The sequence below is a fragment of the Sus scrofa genome, chromosome 1 (assembly GCF_000003025.6).
Source record: "Sus scrofa isolate TJ Tabasco breed Duroc chromosome 1, Sscrofa11.1, whole genome shotgun sequence".
In the NCBI taxonomy this organism is placed as follows: domain Eukaryota; kingdom Metazoa; phylum Chordata; class Mammalia; order Artiodactyla; family Suidae; genus Sus; species Sus scrofa.
The window spans coordinates 129613698-129627470 of NC_010443.5; the positions used below are offsets into that span (position 1 = coordinate 129613698).

The 13773-nt window shown below is 37.1% G+C and overlaps 1 protein-coding gene across 1 annotated transcript in view; it reads right to left on the reverse strand.

Moving 5' to 3' along the window:
* Window positions 1-13773, reverse strand: part of MGA (MGA, MAX dimerization protein) — a 106790-nt gene that overhangs the window by 23053 nt on the left and 69964 nt on the right. The window contains 6 exon segments of the mRNA XM_021097378.1: window positions 1371-2854; window positions 3033-3323; window positions 6510-7136; window positions 8756-8906; window positions 11285-11802; window positions 13116-13188. Coding sequence (XP_020953037.1) covers window positions 1371-2854; window positions 3033-3323; window positions 6510-7136; window positions 8756-8906; window positions 11285-11802; window positions 13116-13188 — 3144 coding nt within the window.

Genomic DNA, 13773 nt, shown 5'->3' on the forward strand with positions numbered 1-13773 from the left:
AAACAAAGTTGGTCTGCTGCTTACCTAGGCTAACTTATAATGAAAGACTCTGCAAGAAGTACAAGATCTGTAATCTCACTCCTAAACTACCTACAGATATAAGTCCTCAAAAAGGATGAGACCATAGAATGTGAGGCAAATGCATACAGAATCATCCAGTTGTACAGCTAGATCCTCATTTTACAAATGAGACAGTCAAAGTTAAAAATAACCAACATAAGAACATGAGAATATTTAAAAATTTTAGAGTTTTAAAATACCAATCTTTTTGATATATTTTATCTGCATAAGGCATTTAGGCACTAACAGAAAAGGAATAGGTAACACAGAGAATGAATGAATCTCAGGAAGTGAGATTCTAAAACAGCCATGCATGACAATCATTGCAGAGAGCCTTATTATGATTTGCTCCTGAAGAGAGGAATATAATTCAGATTTCAGAGCACCCCACAGGCAGCTGGCTATAACCTCTTTATGTTTTACATCAGACCCTATGTCAGGGGGCAGCAAGCCACAGCCTGCCATCTGTTTATCTAAGTAAAGTTTTATTTGAACATGGCCACATTAATTTATTTACTAACTGTTCATGGCTGCTTCCTCTCTACAACAGCAAGTGAGTAGGTGCAACAGCAAGCCATCTAGCCCACAAAGTCTTAAATATTTACAATCTGGCCCTCTACAAAAGAGTTGTCCTGCCCTATATCATACTTGACTCTGAGTTACTTAGAGACAACAAACGCAACCCTAAATAAAAGTCTACAAAAATGGCTTCAGAAAAATAAAAAATTAAACTCTAAAGGTCGAATTACAAAGGAAGATGACCACAGTTCAGAAAGTAAATTCTAGAAACTAATTAGTTAATTTTAGGAGAAAGCAACTTTAGGCAGGATTATATTGAAATATTAAATGTTATTTTTCATTTCTCTCCTCTCCAGAAAGAAATATATCTCTATAAATGCAAACAGATAAATTATCTTCCAGTTATAAGGTCACCCATTCCTTCTTATACATCTGCCAGAAAAGCTACAATCCCTTTATATAAAAAATGTCAAAGGAACTGAAATCGAATAGTAGTGGTTTCAGGACTTTTTTTTTTTTTTAATCAAATTTGATAGGGACTCTCAAGCATCTATCCCCTAGAGTCCTAAGCCAGCCTTCCTGTAATATCAGACAAGTTTCCATGAACAATATAAGCTCAATAAATGTTACCGGACTGACACAGCCTAAACACTAAAAGTCATTTAATCATGATCTAAACCCAGGTGTTCAATTGAATGTATCCCGTCTTAGTGATTTTATGGAAAAACCAGTCTCTAATAAATCATTTAAATCCTTGAGGTTTTCAATCACAACAAAAATGGGCTCACCACCTTTTCTACATCATCAACCTCCTCACTCTGGTAGTCAGAAACAACATCCACAATCTCATCAATAGAATCATCGGTTTTCTCATTCTCATCTTCCTCATCATCCTCTTCCAAATCCAAAACAGGGAAGTCAGCACTGCTTCTCCCACCCTTCTTCTCTTGCTTTGGTTTTATCCGTTCCCCTGAGAGCAGTAAGTGACCTTGAAAACGTCCTTCCCCTCTGTTCCCTTTAGAGGCTCTCCTAGGAACAATGGAGAAAGCTGCAGGACTAGAAATCCTACTCCAAGAATCACATTCAGATTTTAAAACTCTGGCATTCTCAGTAGTTTCACTTTTTCCAAGTAAATCAGAGATGCCTTGTTCTTGTTGAAACACATCTGAACTTTCCTGACAAGTCTTTGTTTCTTTAATTAACCGCTCATTGGTCTCTTTCTTGTATTCTTGTGAAGTTCTAACACACTTCTGGGTCAAAGGGACCTTCAGATGTTTTTTCCACCTCTCCCTAATGGTTTCCTTCTCTAGAGAATCTCCACATCCCTTCTCCTTGGCCTCTGGCTGTTGATTAGACTGCTGTTCAACAACTTTGCTCCCTGATAATTCAAGCTTACTTTCTTCTTTAGAGATGACTGGAAATTCATCTGATTTTTCCTCTGGATGGTCTAAGGCTTTCTGCTGTTCCACTTTCACATCACCAAGTTTTTTAAGCTGCACATTACTTACACTTTGGACTGTTATATTACCAGCTCTTTCAGAAATGGTGTTAACTTCTAGAACAGTCAGTTTTTCTTTGGAACTGTTATGATTCCTAATCCCATACTCTTCATTAACATCTTTATAATCATGCTCAGAAGGCTTAACAGTTGCAGGACCTTCTTCTGCAAGGGATTCTTCATCTAAAGGACCACCCCCATCTTCCAAGGAATCAGTCAGGTTTTCTTCTGAGACACTAGCTCCTGAATTTTGCTTTATCATATTAGCCTCAGAGCCTACTGCTTCTCTTCCTGACTGTAGGGCCTTCTTAGTTTCCTGCTCTCTTTTTAAAAAGCTGGTTTCATCTTTCTGGTCTGCATTCTGAGATTCTCTTTTCATCTGAAGTGAAGCAACATGCTGAAGAATGGAGCTGGGAACAGGCTTTTGTCCTGGGAGCTGCAACAAGGCAAAACTACCAGACTGTAGAGGAATAAGACTGGCTGTACCAACAGGCTGCCCTCCTGAGCTATAGGTTATTTTGGTTTCAGAGCTTGTTTTACTTGCAAAGCTTTGTGGCTCAGGAGGGGAAATCCTCAGAGTCAATGTTCCAGACTGAGATACAAAACTAGGTCCAGAAGAAAGTAATGATGGTGCCTGAGTGATAACATTCATTGTGGGAGAAGACCCAACAGCCTGAATTACAGGATTCATAACAGGGAAAGTAGAGGACGAAGTGGAAGATGGTGGAGTCTCTGAAGGTTTGGAAGGAGTAGGTAACCGGATTCCCATCACAGACCCTGGTAAGAGAAAGAACACTTTAAAATACCATTGTCCACATCAAGACTTCCAAAGTATGCATTTATTTTCTAACAGGTGACTCCAAGAGACTAAGAACACCAATCCTGGTGTGTTAACATACCATATGACCAAATTATTTAAGAAAAGAACTTAACGGAAAGATCTCTAATTTTATACCTGGGTTCCGAAACATGACAGGCTGTAAGTTGGGCTGGGAATTAGAGCCTCGAAGCTGATGCAAAGGGAGGAGCTGGACAATCTGCCCATTAGGATGCCTGAACAGGTTCATTCCACTTGGGCTCCTAACAGGCTGCAAGACCATCCGATGTCCCTGGACTTGTGTGTTTGGGACAGGTCTAAGAGTAGGAGAACCCTGCTGCACTGGAATCAACAACAGTCGAGGTCCAGTACGTTTCACTGCGTTAGGAGAGACCTGTGGAGTAGCCACTGGAATCTGAGGGGCATTTTCTGAAAAACAGGAAATGGAAGCATAGTATCAGAATTTCCCTTTAAATACTTAGGAAAAAATAATTATGACACAGGATCTAACATGCTACAAATAACTTCTAATCTGCAGAATTGGTAAAATCCTGTACTTCCACAATACACTACTTACTAGTCTTATGGCTGAAAACAATTTACCTTAATACTAAGTGTTAACCAGACATTGCAGGGCCTTAAAACCGGTAAAAAAGAAAGTATCAACTGTCAAGAGGTGCATTTATGCATCTGCCTAATGAAAAACATGGGTAGGCCTCTAAATCTGGATTCTCATTAAAGTGCATGATAAAACTGTCTCGCTCAATCTAAAAATTCTGACTGTTAACACTTAATAGATTTATGATTTAGTTTCAAAGGTCATACTCAAGTAAAATAAAGTCAAGGACTGAAAATCACAAGGCACAAAAAACTTCTTGGCTTTTAAAATTCAATGACAAATAAGCACAGCATAAAGATGTGTGGACATTATTTTTCAGAAGGAAAAAAATACATACTCCCCAAAAATGGAATGAAATTAAGAGACATCAAAGAAGCTGGGAAATAAAGCCTTGTTAGGAAGAAGCAAAAGATAGTTCTAAAACAAACAGAAAAAGCAGAAACTTAATACAGAAGATATGAATTAAAAGAGATTTCAAGACATTACTAGTACCTAAAGATGCACTTTAATGTTTGGAAGAGATATTCAGAAATACTAAAGACAAGGGAAAAAATAATACGAATAATCTACAGATCGGTTTTTGGCCAGAGGAACAAAAAGGTAGGAATAATAAGAGTAAAAGGATAAACAAAAGTGGTCTCATTACCCTTCAAATTAGTGAACTTCTTTAACATTATTATTAAATAAAAATTTTTATTAATTTGTCATTAAATAGAAAAATCAACAAGCCAAATAATAAAACAAAGATTTTAGCTTAATGTGTGATATTTTTTCAGACAGGCACTCTATCCAAAAAACATCAAATTTCTAAAAGAAGGTGATGCTCCTAACATTTACATGACAAATTATATATAGAAAATCCAGGACTTTTGAAAATGAAATAAAACATGAAGACCAAACTGTTCATGAAAAAATGTGTGCAACTTAAACAAAAACCATTCATCTATCTTATGTGAATTAAGAAACAAGCATTCTTAATTTTCTGAACATTTCTGTTCAAATTAAGTTTTAGAGAATGACTCAAAACCAAATTACTCTGAAAGCAGCTTTTAATACACACACTAAATACATGATTGTTTACCGAAATGAGGGGAAGAAGGGAAAGACAAAAAGAAGGAAAATCAAATGAAAAGGTCACAGATGTCTAAATGCCTGAGTTGGGATCTGCTTTATGAACCCATAACAAAACCACACACCCTTCCTTAGAAGTTGCAGTTATTTCAGTCAAATCCATTTATAAAAGAGTGGCTAAGAAAATTAACATCAGCCTTTCCTCAAGTAGCATTACAGAAGATATACTTTTAGGTGGTATATTGATATAACACCATATCATATTGTCAGATTTTTAATCTTTTGATTAAATTCAGATGAAATTACCAGTCTTTAATATTATGTCTTTAATGATATACCAGCATTTTCTAGCTTTCTTTATTAACAGAGAGAGCAAGCCACATGCTAAGAACATACAGTAGCTAGTTAGTTAGAATTTAATACTTTTTATTATTATTGTTTCCAGTGTATTTGAGACTAACCTTTATTTTGGCAAGTAATATTGGTTTCCAATTACACTAATATCGCTCCTTTAAAAAATATATTTAAATAAACAAATGACTTGATTTAAATAAAAATATTAAGTTCAATGATACTACAAATGGGAACCAGAGCAAAATACCTGAAAGTATGTTCTAAGTGACTAAAATCTGAGCGACAATGAACTACAAAAGCTAAACTACTTCAAAGTTTCATGATAGGATTAAAAATATAAAAAAGGCTGGAATCCATGGTTTAAAAAGCATGACCAGTTAAAATATGACTAGATATAAAACTTGAGATTTCACAGGAAATCAAAACAGTCTTTTCAACAGCAGTCTTATTTCTGAAATTACATATTAGCCATTTCTTGGTATGTTTGTTTATGCGAAGAAGCAAAAGACAACAAATTTAAATATTGTGATCTTCTTTTCCTTTCAATAGCACTTCAGTTTATGAATCACTTCTTTTTAAAAATATTGACAGGAATTTGGACCATGCCCCTAAAGATCGAAATATTAGCAGAAAAAAATATAACCAAGACAGAACTGATGTTGGCTATTTTATCCCCCTTAAATCCTGCAAAGTCTTTCACACTCTTTTCCGTACTCTTTTCTAATTCCTCTTTGAGTACACTTAGAAAACTTACTTTACCAGGTTGAATCAGGACATAAAAATTACCTAAGTGTAAGATATTCCTTTCAAATTCACTTTATCTAAGTCAACACGGGAAAAAATTTAAGTAAAAAGTTGACAAATACAAAATACCAGAGTCCTAAACAAGATACATGCCTTATTTCTATTTCAATCAGTTCACGTATAATAACAGGAGGATAATGTCAGCAGTACATAAGATTTGGACTGATTCATAAATGATTTTTACTAGGCAAGAGGACCTAGAATTTTAATCGTCAGCAAGGAGAGAAAAAAGGCTCCGTTTGGCTGCAGCATAAGCTTTTAACTATAAAGCAGCAGCAGGCCTCTTCCACCCCCAAAACATAGAGCACCTACATCTGGTTACCTCCTCAGAGATGTGCACTCCTAGCTCTCAGCACACAACAGGCTGTGCTTCCTCCTGGGCCCACGTTATTGGCTGCTCAACGGCTCAGGGTTCCACTCCCAGATGCAGTATTCCAGTGTCCTTCAGCCAGTTACCATTCTAAAGTTTTGAGTATTTTTAATCTCCTAAAGGAAATCTCTTGCCCCACTAAACCATCTGCCAAGTTACAGTATTTATTGGTGCTCTGGTTACAAAACTGCATGAATTTCAGTGGCTGTCCAAACCTTATATTGAACATGAACTCTAGTGTTTATCTTTAGGGTTCAGTTTTGCAGAACGCAAAGGTTTTTAGGAATATATGTATCATGTTATAGCAGGAACATCTGACATATCTATAATCCTATCACAACCATGAAGTTCTATAAATAGCTGTGCAGGAAACCAGCTAGTAACATGTGGGCCTTACCTGGCCTCTGGCTCACTGGTGGACTCCCATCAATTCCAGAGAGTATAATGGGAACAGAGCTCAGAGATGAAGTTGGTGTGGTCACCATGGAAGAAGATGCAGCTGTGGTCACCACGACTATGGAGGTGGAGGCAGTGGAAGCAACAGGAAGAGTTATGGTTGGAGGAGATGCTACCAAAGACTTAGGAAAAGCAACTGAAGCCACAGGGGTAGTTATCCCAGTCGTTTTGATAAGGTTCACAGTGGCTGTAGACTGGGTAGGTGTTACAAGGGTGCTGGTATTAGTTTCAGAGACCTCAACAACCCCTGTAGTGGTGGCACCAGAAGAGTAAGTAGTTTCTTTAGTTCCCACGTCAGAAATAGCAGTCATAGGTGTCACAGTAGTAACATTCTCTAAAAACACTTGAGGGGTGGTAGTAGTGACAGCAGCAGTCACAGGGCTGCACACCTGAACTGGCTCAGAAGAAACCACAGGTGTGACGACCATTACTGGAGAAGGTCTGATACTGAACTTCTGTGGCCCTGTTAGGGGTTGGGGTGTGCTAACTCCAGGTATCTTCTGCTGCAGGGCTCCAACTTTACTCATCACAAACTGTGTGAACACACCACCAGGAGAGGGTCGAGCCGCTGCAAATAAAAATTTGCAGGTCAAAAATCTTCAGTTCTTATATTTCATCCCTGTAGTGATTGTGTTTATCAACATTTATTGTGCACCACTGGGTCAATTTCTTACAGGTATGACCTACCTGCATTACACATGCCAATTCCCACCCACAGAAATCAGATATATCCCTCCACCCAAACCAAACCTTCAAAATTCTAACAACAAAGGGATTAAAATTGGGTGTTCCAGAGTTCCCACTGCGGCTCAGCAGTAACAAATCCAACTAGAATCCATGAGGATGCAGGTCTGATTCCCTGGCCTCGCTCAGTAGGTTAAGGATCCAGCACTGCTGTGAACTGTGGTGTAGGTCACAGATGCAGCTCGGATGTGGTGCTTCTGTGGCTGTGACATAAACTGGCAGCTGCAGCTCCAATTCAGCCCCTAGCCTGGGAACATCCACATGTCGCATATGCAGCTTTAAAAAGCAAAAAATAAAATAAAATAAAATAAATAAAATAAATAAATAAATTAAAAATTAAAAAACTGGATGTTCCTTCTGAAATTCTTTTGGTTATGCAATATAGCCAAATATCCAGGACAAAAAAAAGAATACAGCAGCACACAACTTCATCATCTAAAATAGACGAAGAAAGTAAGAAAGAAATTGATTCCTAATTCTATTTTAAAACTTGTTTTCTCCACTTCCTCCTGTCCCAGCACCTCCACCTCTTTATTGCTGTCCTTTTACAAGACAGTAAAATTTTGCATTCCTAAAATGTATAAAGACATTTTTCAAAAGAGAGCAGGATAAGACTATCTTTTCTTTTTAAATCACTGATTAAAAGTACTTTTTAAAAAAGAGGTAAAACAGGTTCATTTTAAGGCATACAATGCCTCTCTTCCATCTTCACAAAACTCCAGCATTCAGCCAGAGATTTCAATTTCCTATTAGAGGAATAAAAACAGAGCAAATGATATTTTTACTTAACATTCCTAAATAGATCTGAAACAACAAAAAGAGGAATCCAATAAACCAATTGTACATATTCTTAATGCTAAAACACAAATGATTTCAAGAAAGTAATTTGTTACAGACTCTAGCATTGGAATGTTAATAAACAAAAGAGGTTTTTACTCACAGAACAGAAATGAATAGAATAAAGCAATGTTTACAAAATTATGTTTTGCAAGAGCCTTCTACTTCAAGCCTATACTAATTCAACCCACTTAAGATTTTGCTAGCTCACTGGTTTCAAAGTTCAAAGAATATACACATAATTGGTATCAAAAACACCAGTTCTCAGAGGAAAAATATTAAATCAGGGAAAGTACTTAAGAATATGCCTTCCCTTTTTAAAAGCAAAATTAAAAACCTAAGTCTCTTCTACGTTAATAAAATGGTCAAAAGTTTGGGAAATAACTAGACTTTAATGAAACTACCTAGAATCGATTCATCTAGTATTGTAAGTCAGGTCATCAGAAGAGTTACTCAAAAATTTAAAAATTCAGGCAAGACAGACATCAAGAATAAGAGTAACGCCCAATTCCGTATTTCTCTAATTTTTACAACCCCCATATCTACATCCACTGGCCCAGCCCCAAATCACAGCCCTTTCCAAAACACATATACAGTTTAACTTACCAATTGGTCTTTTTGCTGGGACAAATGCCTTCAGATTCTTCCCAGGGCGATTTGTTGTAGTGCCAGAGGAGGATGTCGCTTTGGAATTGGATGTTGAAGGCAACAGGGTACGTGGTTTCCTGGATGCAGCCACCTTGGCATTGGATGCTACCTTGGAGATGACAGTACTGAGGGTTGAGAGGTCCAGGACTGAGGGTCGCAACCTGCCTGTGATATAAGCAGCTAGCCTATTGGCTGGATGCAATGCCCCCATCTGTCCCAATAGCAACTTAGCCTGCGGGTAACTCTTACCATTAACCTGAAACAAGTGGCAAAGAGAAATTCTGTAAAGATAAAATTCTCTTGCTAACTCATCTCCCTTGACAAGGGTTTCATTTTTACAAGGTTTTAAAAGTCTCTTTTTCAGATTTAAAGGGAAAAAGAAAAGGACTTTTTCCATTTAGTATAATCTGAGTATTCAGGAGATGAAAAAAAATGTTGTCATCTGATATTCTGAACTAATCTTATCTCCTTCATTTTGGTAGTTTGGAAACAGAGAATCTTAGAAATTCATCATACCTGCATCCTCGATATGTGGAAGACACTATCAACTCTAAGGAATCACCCAATTGTTTCACTTGTCAATAAGCAATTCTGGTAAAGTTATTAACAATCATTAGCCAAAAATGAGTTACTGTGTTCCACAGAATCTCTGTTAACAAGACCAGAGGCATAATGAACCCTTCTCAAGAGGGCCCTCTCAAGCATCCTTCATATTTAAAAAATATATGATGAGTCTACTTTAAGTTATGAGAAAGCCACTGTACAAACACCTAAGCCAAAAAGTCACCTCAGTTTTCAGTTGTCAAAAACTCAACTTTAAAGACAACTGTCTTCATCTTTTGGGCAAAACTTGGGCTCAAGATAAATGCTAACTGAAACTCACTGTAATTTTTAAAATAATCACTTGTCAGAAGAAAGTGAATCAATGAGTGAGGAAGATATTATTCTCTACTGCCGGAGTTGACAGACTGGCCATCTTGAGCAGAAAAGTTGTGAAAACAAAAACCTTCCAAGTTTCTTACCCAAGTTCTTTATGTCATACTGCTAAGTGGCTAGAGAAGATACCCTTTCCCTCCCTTCTTTCCATCATTTAAAGGAGTGAGGATTGAGGAAGAAGAGTGAGGTGGAGAAAATCCCACTCTCTAAATTAACAGGGACTGGGGAGGATAGCTACAAGGTACTCTCTCTTCTAAAACACAAAACAAAATTACTCTTTGCTACTTAAGTAAAATTGTTATCATTTCCAGACAGATCAGGACTATCTTTGCCCCAAGTCTGATATGCAAAGAATGTGATCTTTCCATACTAAAATAAACTTTATAGTTTTCCAGGCTCTATGGTGTCTAGATAAAACACCCCATCTGCTCTTTTGGGAACTGTTCTACGACAACTCAGCAGCTTCCCCAAAGCATACCTTACAGTGGCCTGACTGCTTATACAGGTTCGTATTTTATGGTGGCTTTCTAAGTCCTAGACAGGAGAGGAGTACATAAAATTTCTATGACTGTATTTGAAGGGGGTCTAGTCTCACTAGAAATGACTTCATATTAAGTCTCCATTCTCAAAGTATCAATCAATAAGTGGAACAAGAAGAAAACATTATCATCATTAAAAATTTAAGAAATACCAACAGAAGCAGTTACACAGCAACTGCAATTAAAACTTTTAAATTAAATAGATCAGTCATATTAATGGAATGGTCCTTAGCCCAGAGAAGCAGTCAAGCTGGTAAACTCAGCCTTGGCAATGTTAGACACTACCGCCATATCTGGTACTCCAATGTAAAACTGCATTTAATGTCACTGAGCAAAAGGAGAAAACTTTTTTGACTATGACAACATTTTACTCCAGAACTTTTATTTTCAAGAGCTTTTCTAGATGCCAATGAGGTATTTCACTAATATACCTGCCTGAATTACTGAACAGCAAGGATATAGCTATGTGTCCTACAACAATGATTATACTGGCAAAAACTCCATGAATCAAAGAAAAAATAATACATAACCTGTGGCTCAATTTTTTAAAAATTCATGTATGTGAATAATACCTTACTAATTAAAAATTTCTCCCAAGCTTCTAAGCATACACTGTCTATTTTAAAAATCAACCTTACCTCATTTTATTTTGAAACCTGCCTGCTAATAATAATTCCAAGAACTAAACTGAATCCTTTACTATCCTTGCTAGGTTGTCAAAATATCACTACAGCCCAGATAATACAGTTTAAGAGGAGCAATCGTCTGGGAAGACCACAAAGAAAACTATAAGCTAATAGAGGGCTCTATCTTTCTGTTTGTAAATTTGCCAAAAATTGACCCTAGGTATGCATCTAACCCAGGCCTATTACGAAAAAGAGATAATGATTTTGTCACCCAGTTCCCAGGAAATGTGAAGATAAATACTATAAAGCCCACAAAGGGCTCTGAAAAATCAAGATGTTACCTAGGTATAAATAGGTGCTACATCCAGATTAAAGATAATTCTCACCTGGATAAGCCCAGATGTGCTTGAACTGGGTTTACGTTTATAGGCCACAAGCTTCCCTGCAGGAGAAAGCCCTGCATAAAAGGGCAGACCTTTGCCTCCATGTAATCTCTCCCTCACTGAATCCAGGGCATCTGTCTGTACAGGAGAGATATCATCCATTTTCCCAGGGGATAATGGACCGTCAGGAGTCTCTGATCCAGATTTCTCAGCCATATCATCTTGGTCTTGACATGATGGCATAGAGATTTTCACACGAGAAGAATAAACGGGAGGATTCTTTTCACCCCGGCTCTTTCGTTGAGAAGCCAACTCAATGATGAAGCTGCCCACCTTAAGTGACTGCGGCATGTTGCTATTGATGTGCTGGGACAAGATGCTCAAAATCTTGTTCCGATCCTCCTCCCAGTTGCAGTCTGAGATGATTTCTATCAGTTTGGTGGGACCACCAGGTGACCTCTGATGCACATAGGAGGTAGAAGAGGATTCCCCTTCATTGCAGGAAGACTTCTGGTTCTTTTCTGATAAGGAATTGAAAGATATTTCCACATCATAGCATTCTGTACTGAACTTGGAAAATTTTTTTAATTTTTCTTGAGTTATCAGTAGTAGCCCATTCCCATGTACTTTCAGCAATAATTTTAACTCACAATTTGGAAGTTTTCCACAAAATAGAAAGGTTCCAGAGAATCAGACTATAACAGTCTTCACTATTCTGTTCACTGAGCTCTCTTAATGAAAGCAAGTCCCACTTAAAACTGCTTTTTTAAAAAGCCATAACTATTTACATAAGGAAGCATTACCTCACAAGCAAAGCATATAACCAAGATTAGACTCATTTGGTATAGTTTAGTGTACTTGCTATCCATATAGGCAAAGCAAAGATTCTTGCAAGATGCTTTGTAATATGTGATGGGTAGAGTCAATCCTAAAAAACAGCAAGAGAGATGGTGTTCTGGTTTTAAAAGGTGGGTGGGGAGCACTTTACCTCTAGTTTCTACTGCAAATACTACTTCTGAATTACTTTGGTGCCTCTGGATATGATCGCTCCACTTCTACACTTTATTCAAAACCACTCAATTCAAGTATAGTTATATTCATGACAACATGTTAATTAAATGTGTATTTCACTAGACACCTAGAGTCCTCTATATCAGAATCTCCCAACCAACATGCTACAGTTACAAATACATTAGGACACAGCTCCCCCTCATCCTTGAAGGTGGTCATGCTCACAGGCAGCCTCTTCTACTTACCTGAGTGTGATAGAAATGTTATCATTTTTTGTGATTATGCCATTTAAAAAAATGTAGGAGGCACTGCTGCTTAAAGTTTCTGAAGTCTTAAGAGGCAAAACCAAAACAAACTGTCAACTCTCTAGACACTACCCTTCATCACAGTAATTAAAGCAGTAGTCCTGAATAAACATCACACGATAAATTAGTAATATTCCTTCCTTTCTCCCTCTGCATTTCTCAAATGGCGACAGCTACTGAGAACCTCAGGGAAAATTTCAATAACTAACGACGCCAATGTTGTTGAGGTTTGTAAAGAAGTTTAGAAAGAAAAAAAAAAAAAAAAATCACTGCCCTCATCCTAAATGTCTCTTGCAACAACATACCATATTAACACCAATGGACTGTATTTCTCAGAAGAGGAGTAATAAACACAACAAATATCTGGGAAAAAACTTATCATCTTTATTTTTAGCCAAAATAGACAGGGTAGGCAGACATACATTGGATTGGTAGTTTTGGTTTTTCCCCATTATTATGATTATAATCTATACCTATATAATTCTGATCAAATGGTAAGATCTAGTTTTCATTCTAACCTTGTAATTTATCAGGATCATCCTCCAAGTCACAGGTGATTGGTTTCAAGGGCTGCTGTTCAGAATCTGGCTCCTGAAGAAGAGAATGACACAAAAATTATGTCTATTCAACACACATTTAATATCAATAGAGACTAGGACATAAGCATTAAATCTCTCAAAGGAGCCTAAAACAGTAGAAAGATTAAAGTGCTCAAAAAAACATCTTCACATCCACATGCACAGCTGCATTACTATCTTATTGCACAACTACAAAAACAAGTAGTCTTGCTCTCTTATGTCGCTGACAGTGACTGAATTACCAAAAAAAGAATTAACATTGCACTTTATAGTATAATTCTACTAAAGAAGGAAAAATATTTGATGTTTAATGGAGTAAGTTTCAGTTATTCAGAAAATTCACCAACATGGAAAGATGCAAATCTTAATAAATACAGATAAAAAGATTTCACTAAAACCAAAAACATTTAGGACATTTCCAGTCACCAATTTATTTTCTCTCAAGAAAATGTCATGGATGTGGGGTTCCAACTGCTCTTGATGTAACTTCTTTGTCTTACACAGGAGCAGATTTTGGCAACATTCAAAACCAAAGCCTGCTCAAGCACATGTGTTTCTTCTATGGTAACTTTGTTATGATGACTCCTCCCAGATCTTT